This window comes from Grammomys surdaster, unplaced genomic scaffold, assembly GCF_004785775.1.
Source record: "Grammomys surdaster isolate TR1022 unplaced genomic scaffold, NIH_TR_1.0 222023, whole genome shotgun sequence".
Classification (NCBI taxonomy): Eukaryota; Metazoa; Chordata; class Mammalia; order Rodentia; family Muridae; genus Grammomys; species Grammomys surdaster.
Window position 1 is genome coordinate 3,053 of NW_021624378.1, and position 7,481 is coordinate 10,533.

Genomic DNA, 7,481 nt, shown 5'->3' on the forward strand with positions numbered 1-7,481 from the left:
AATCTAAAATCACAATAATCGGAGAGTACTAGTTTCTTTATCAATCATCTATAATCAGATATTTCAGGGGAGCACACGAGCAGAACCAAGTGCTCTAGAGGCTGAGGCAGGAGCGTTGCTTGAATACAAGCCTTCAAGACCAGCCTGACCGACTCCATTTTTGTAAGACACTTTCTCAAAAAGATAAAAGATGAAAGGGGAGAAGAAGGGGTGAAAAAAGAAAGAAAGGAAGGAAGGAAGGAAAAGGGGAGGAGATGAGAAGGGAGAGAGAAGAGGGTAAAGAAAGGAAGAGAAACGGATAGAGGGAAGGAGGGGAGTGTGATGTCTCAGACGGTGTAGTAACAATTTAGGACTCTGAGCGCCGCTGTTCACCAACTGAAAGAAAAACTCCCGGATCCATCCGGATTTTCCTGTCAGCACCTACACAAAGCCTTGCACATCCTACAAACTGGCTCCCGGACTATAGCAAAACTCAACCTTCTAATTTGGACCACTCTGACTTTCTCCTGAGGAGTAAGTATCATCTGACAGTTGGAGAAAGAAAAGAAGAGCCTAAGGAGTCATCGAGCAGAGAGAACATTCTGAGAAAATTCCGTAGCAAAAGCAACAATGGCTGCCCCGACCAGTCGCCCGCACTGCAGAAGACTGGTCCTCTTGTGTGTGCTGCTGGGGATGCTGTGGGAGGCCAGAGCCGGGCAGATCCGCTATTCCGTGCCAGAAGAGACAGAAAAGGGCTATATAGTGGGAAACATCTCTAAGGACCTGGGGCTGGAGACCCGCGAGCTGGCGGAGCGCGGAGTTCGCATCATCACCAAAGGTAAGACCCCGCTTTTCTCTCTGAGCCTGCGGAGCGGTTGTTTGGTCACCGCGGGCAGGATAGATCGGGAGGAACTGTGCGCTCAGAGCGCACCTTGTCTCCTAAGCTTTAAAGTCCTAGTTGAAGACAGAGTGAAACTTTATGGGGTGGAAGTAGAAGTGATTGATATCAATGACAATGCGCCAAAATTTGAGGACCAAAATTTGATTGTAAAGATCAGTGAAATCGCTGCCCCTGGAGCAAGGTATCGACTCCCAGAAGCGGTTGACCCAGATGTGGGCATAAACTCCCTCCAGAGTTACCAACTCAGCCCCAACCGGCACTTCTCTCTCCACCTGCAAACCGGAGACGACGGAACTATAAACCCAGAGCTGGTGCTGGAGCGCATCCTGGACCGAGAGGAAGAGCCCTCACACCACCTGGTCCTCACCGCCACAGATGGTGGCGACCCGCGCCGCTCCAGCACAGCGCTCATCCAGGTCACAGTGTTGGATACCAATGACAATGCCCCTGTTTTTGACCAACCTGTTTACCGTGTGAAAGTCCTTGAGAACGTGGCCCCGGGCACCCTGCTGCTTACAGTGAGAGCTAGCGACCCGGATGAGGGTGCCAATGGGAAGGTGACATACAAGTTCCGGAAAATTAATGAAAAACAATCACTATTATTCCATCTTCATGAAAACACGGGGGAAATGACAGTAGCGAAAAATCTGGACTATGAAGAATGTTCATTGTATGAAATGGAAATACAGGCTGAAGATGGTGGGGGACTGAAAGGGTGGACCAAAGTGGTAGTTATGGTAGAAGATGTAAACGACAATCGACCAGAAGTGACCATTACATCTCTGTTTAGCCCAGTAAGGGAAGATGCTCCCCCAGGGACAGTAATCGTCCTTTTTAACGCTCATGACCAAGATTCTGGAAGGAATGGGCAAGTTGTCTGTTCCATCCAGGAGGACCCATCTTTTAAGTTAGAAAACTCAGTAGACGATTACTATAGGTTGTTGACAGCCCAGATTCTTGATCGAGAAAAGGCTTCTGAGTATAACATCACAGTGACAGCAACAGACAGGGGAACCCCATCCATGTCCACAGAAGTTCACATCACCCTGTATGTGGCTGACATCAATGACAATCCGCCTGCTTTCTCTCAAACCTCCTACTCAGTCTATCTCCCCGAAAACAACCCCAGAGGCACCTCCATCTTCTCAGTTAGTGCCCACGACCCTGACGAAAATGAGAATGCTAAGGTTACTTATTCCTTGGTGGAAAATACCATCCAGGGGGCACCACTCTCCTCCTACGTCTCCATTAATTCTGATACTGGCGTGCTCTATGCTCTACAATCCTTTGACTATGAGCAGTTTCGAAACCTGCAAATGCAGGTGAAGGCAAGTGACAATGGGCATCCACCACTCAGCAGCAATGTGTCCCTGTCTGTGTTCCTATTGGATCAGAATGACAATGCTCCCAAGATCCTGTATCCCTCCCACCCAACTGATGGCTCCACTGGTGTGGAGCTGGCTCCCCGCTCAGCAGAGGCTGGGTATCTGGTGACCAAGGTGGTAGCAGTGGACAAAGACTCTGGACAGAATGCTTGGTTGTCTTACCGTCTGCTCAAGGCTAGTGAGCCAGGACTTTTCACAGTGGGGCTACGCTCAGGTGAAGTACGCACAGCTCGGGCCCTTCTAGAGAGAGATACACTCAAGCAAAGCCTTGTGGTAGCTGTACAGGACCATGGCCAGCCCCCTCTTTCAGCTACCATCACTCTGACGGTGGCTGTGGCAGACAGCATCCCTGACATCCTGGCTGACTTGAGCAGTATCAACACTCCTGCAGACCCTGATTCTGACATTACTCTCTACCTGGTGGTGGCAGTTGCTGTGGTCTCCTGTGTCTTCCTACTCTTTGTACTGGTGCTGCTGGCACTTAGGCTACGGCGCTGGCATGCTTCGCACCTGCTGCAGGATGCAATGGGTAGATCCACTGCGGTGCCAACATCACATATTGTGGGTGTGCATGGCGTTCAGACTTTCCTACAAACCTATTCTGAAGAGTTTTCCCTGACACCTGACTCTGGGAAGAGCCACCTAATCTTCCCCCAGCCCAACTATGCAGACACACTCATCAGCCAGGAGAGCTGTGGGAAAAGTGAACCTCTGTGCAGTTCAGTTGAGTCCAAATTTCCAATTGATGACACTCCTTTGGTTCCTGTGAGTTCTGGGGGTTTTTTCTTTATTAAGTATGACAATTCACTCTTAGTCTTGTTAAGCTGATATTTACATATTTGTAACCACTCAAGTTTTCATTGAGTCTAAGCTTCACCCACAACATCTAGAAGGTTTATTGAATAGCCAGAAAGCTCAATGTACAGTAAGCTAGACACCACTGAGATGACTTTCACTTTCTTATTGTGAAACTCCTGTGGATCGGGGCAATCCTCATTGTCCTGCATGGAGAGGGCTGTTCGGATAGAGATAGAATGCCTTGGTTGGTTACAGTAGTTCTCTACAATCTCTACAGCTGCAGTTCTTTTCCTGACATGAATCAATCATTATTCTCAATGCCCTCGTTGTAGCTCTTGCTCCTAGAACAGTTTCTAGAGTGATACTTTTGTAGGGTTGAACCAAAAAGTTCCCCTTTCTTAGGGGAACAACTGGAAACCCACAGTCTCTGCCTCCATATTTCCGTTTCTATGAACTATTGCTTTCCCAGACTGAGGAGGAGTCGAGCTTCAGCTATCATTCCCAAACCCCAGCAAAGCTTTCTGGTTTTCTTTTAATGGTGAAAATTGTGATATCCATTATGATGATAGCATTAAAGGCTTGGGTTTCCTAATGCTGTAGTATCAAGCTATGAAAATTAGTTTGACACTCTTCTTTCAAGTGTAAGCTTGCTCAAGAGAAGTTGCTAATATGGGGAATCAGAATTTTGGCTCCAGCTCAATTCTCCAATCTCTGGGAATGGAAATGAACCTGAACATGGGGTGTAAGTTAGAAATTATTCTCGGGACATGCGGGAAGAAATTCTAAGATTTTCCTGGATTTTAGCTATTAGGAAAAATAATTTATTACTGAGATTTTAAACATAATGTCAGCGTTCAAGTAACAGATGGCATGTGGAACACTTGAAAATACACCCTGGAGATGGGAGAGGTGCTCTGTGAAAAGTCATGTGTGAGACGCCAGGTTCAACCTGTGTCTGAAAAAAGAAAAGAAATGAAACTTGCAAATTTCTATTTACAGCCTGGTGTGGTGGTGCACACCTTTAATCCCAGCACTCAGGAGGCAGAGGCAGGCAGATCTCAGAGTTTGAGGCCAGCCTGTTCTACAAAGTGAGTCCAGGAAAGCCAGGGCTATGTAGAGAGACCCTGTCTAAATTTTTTTCCTATTATAAACTTACGTTGCATAGATACATTGATGACTGATGATGCTTGTATGGATGTAGAGAACTGTGTGCTTAGTATGGAGTTTAAAATGTCTAGATGTTGATATTAAGGTATATTCTGGATATATAGACATTTTAGTCTCTTCAAGCATTCTTCCAGCACTACAGGTATAACTCATGGGTAGAGAAGTTGTGCATAGCTCCTGGTTCAATCTGCAGCACCTTAGAAAAGAAGCAAAAGAACTTATTCTTTCTTACTTAAACTGATAGGAGAAAATAATTCTTTGGGGATCTTATTATTTTAATAATGACATATGGATTTTTTAAATTTTCTGAAGAGTCATATCTATTTTCAAATCATGAGTTTAAAATGCATGTTGATTTGGGAGAAAGAATAATAACATAGATACCCATGATGTATGTATCTATGATGTGGTAAGTAGATAACTACACAAAACATCACTTCTCTTTTCAATGATTATTAACATATTAATTATGACATTTCCACACGTGTGTGTAATGTGTTTCAATCACACTCACTCTCACTTTGTCACCTCCTACCTCCACCCCTCCCCACTCTTCCCAACTAGCCCCCTCCTACTTGCATGTCTTCCCTGTGTTTCTTTTTTTTTTTTTAAATATTTATTTATTTATTGTATTGATGAGTACACTGTAGCTGTCTTCAGACACACCAGAAGAGGGCATCCAATCTCATTACGGATGGTTGTGAGCCACCATGTGGTTGCTGGGATTTGAACTCAGGACCTCTGGAAGAGCAGTCAGTGCTCTTAACCGCTGAGCCATCTCTCCAGCCCCCTGTGTTTCTTCTTATCAGGATTGTTTACAGAAGCACAGTGAAGACATATTTGTTTCCTTTGGTTTGGTTGACTTTTTGCCTCAGGGTCTCATTGTGTCTCCCAGACTACTCTCATGCTTGCAGACAAATGATTTCACACCCAACTGTTCTTTAGTTTAAAAACACAACATAGGTAAGTACATTGGTGGTGGAGAAGAGTGTGGAATGGTCAGTGTGTGTTGATCCTAGAATATAAATAGGCTGAAAATGAAATTACTGGTATTTTTGTCTCATTTCTTTAAAAAAGTGTTAAACTACGCTATATGTTTTGTATTTTCTCCTGAATAGCCAGAAAGCTTAATGTACACTAAACAAAGATTGGCCTTATGTTTATCACTGTTGAAGTTAGTTGGTCTGATCTGTTTGTGAAGATTCACAACATAATACATAATGTTCCATAGTGTAGTGTAAGTATCTTTAAAACGTTAAATTCATAAGTATCCACTGTAATCCCATCGTGAGATTAAAATGTGTGGCTATTTCATGACCCCATGTTGCTATACATACATTTTTGGGAAGAGATTTCTAAACAAGATAGACTGCAACTCCACTCAGAGCCTCTGGGCGCCGCTGTCGGCCAGTGCAGAGCAAGCTCTGATGCCCGGGATCCCTCAGTCTCTACGCTGCAATTTCCTGCGCTTGAAACAAATACACACCAAGGGGAACTCTCACTCACACAGACTAAGACACCGATTCCCGGCCCCAAACTGGGGTCCCGCTGTCCGGGACCAAACCGACCTCCACCCCGGTAGACTGCACTCTCTCCTACTGTGAAGATCCGAAGACCTACAGAGAACTCCAGCCAGCAATGGAAAGGAGCAGCGCACAGAGGCAGCGCCCCGGCCGCCCGCAGGTACTGTTTACCCTGCTGCTGCCTTTGTTCTGTCCCGCGCTGGGCCAGCCGGTCCGCTACTCCATCCCCGAGGAGCTGGACCGCGGGTCGGTGGTGGGGAATCTCGCCAAGGATCTGGGGCTCAGTGTCCTAGAAGTGTCGGCTAGGAAGCTGCGGGTTAGCGCTGAGAAGCTGCACTTCAGCGTGGATTCGGAGAGCGGGGACTTACTGGTGAAGGACCGCATAGACCGCGAGCAGATATGCAAAGGGAGGAGAAGGTGTGAGCTGCAGTTGGAAGCCGTGCTAGAAAACCCTTTAAATATTTTTCATGTCGTTGTGGAGATTGAGGATGTTAATGATCACGCTCCTCAATTCGAGAAGAAAGAAACGCGTTTAGAAATCTTAGAATCTGTGTCGATTGGTACACGAATACCTCTTGAGCCTGCCACTGACCCGGACATAAATTTGAATTCAATTAAAGATTACCAGATAAGCCCCAACCCTTATTTCTCGTTAATGGTTAAAGTTAATCCTGATGGTGGCAAAACCCCAGAGTTGTCTCTGGAGAAACTCCTAGATAGGGAAGAACAGAGCTCTCATCGCTTGATACTGACTGCCTTGGATGGAGGGGACCCGCCCCGCAGTGCTACCACTCTGATAGAAATATCTGTAAAGGACATCAATGACAACCCTCCAGTGTTTAGCAAAGAGGAATATAGGATCAGTGTTAGTGAAAATCTGCCCCCAGGATCGTCTATATTGGAAGTGACAGCCACTGATGAGGATGAGGGTGTCAACGCTGAGATACGTTACTACTTTCGGAACACTGCCCAGAGTACAAGACACGTGTTCTCACTAGATGAGAAAACAGGCGTGATCAGAAATAACCAGTCGTTGGATTTTGAAGACATAGAGGGATACACCATGGAAGTGGAAGCAAAGGATGGCGGTGGTCTCTCTACACGGTGTAAAATCGTCATAGACGTCCTAGATGAAAATGACAACAGTCCAGAAATAATCATCACCTCCCTTTCTGATCATATCTTGGAGAATTCTCCTCCGGGAGTGGTGGTTGCCATCTTCAAAACGCGAGATCGGGATTTCGGAGGAAACGGAGAAGTCAAGTGTGATCTAAGCAAAGACCTGCCTTTCAAGCTCCAGGCTTCTTCTAGTAACTACTACAAGTTAGTAACCGACGGAGCCCTAGACCGAGAGCAGAACCCACAGTACAATGTCACCATCACCGCCACGGACAAAGGCAACCCAGCCCTTTCTTCCAGTACAACCATCGCTCTGCACATCACTGACGTTAACGACAACGCTCCTGCTTTCCAGAAGTCTTCCTACGTAGTCCACGTGGCAGAAAACAATCCGCCTGGAGCCTCCATCGCTCAAGTCAGTGCCTCCGACCCGGATTTGGGATCCAACGGTCATGTCTCCTATTCCATCATAGCCAGCGACCTGGAGCCTAAATCGCTGTGGTCCTACGTGACCATAAACGCGCAGAGCGGAGTGGTGTTCGCTCAGCGTGCCTTCGACCATGAGCAGCTGCGCTCCTTCCAGCTGACACTGCAGGCGCGCGACCACGG

The 7,481-nt window shown here is 46.5% G+C and overlaps 2 protein-coding genes across 2 annotated transcripts; both read left to right on the top strand.

The window, feature by feature from the left end:
* Positions 1 to 331: 331 nt before the first annotated feature.
* On the top strand, positions 332 to 3,167 carry LOC114616003 (protocadherin gamma-A9-like). The gene has a single exon (XM_028761559.1). The coding sequence runs from the start codon at positions 610 to 612 to the stop codon at positions 3,091 to 3,093; it is 2,484 nt and encodes an 827-aa protein (XP_028617392.1). The 5' UTR covers positions 332 to 609; the 3' UTR covers positions 3,094 to 3,167.
* Positions 3,168 to 5,544: 2,377 nt separating this feature from the next.
* LOC114616004 (protocadherin gamma-B6-like) lies at positions 5,545 to 7,476 on the top strand (the record flags this gene model as incomplete). The annotated part of the gene is made up of 1 exon (XM_028761560.1): positions 5,545 to 7,476. A coding segment is annotated over exon 1 (1,608 nt), but the record flags the coding sequence as incomplete, so codon positions are not given.
* Positions 7,477 to 7,481: the final 5 nt, after the last annotated feature.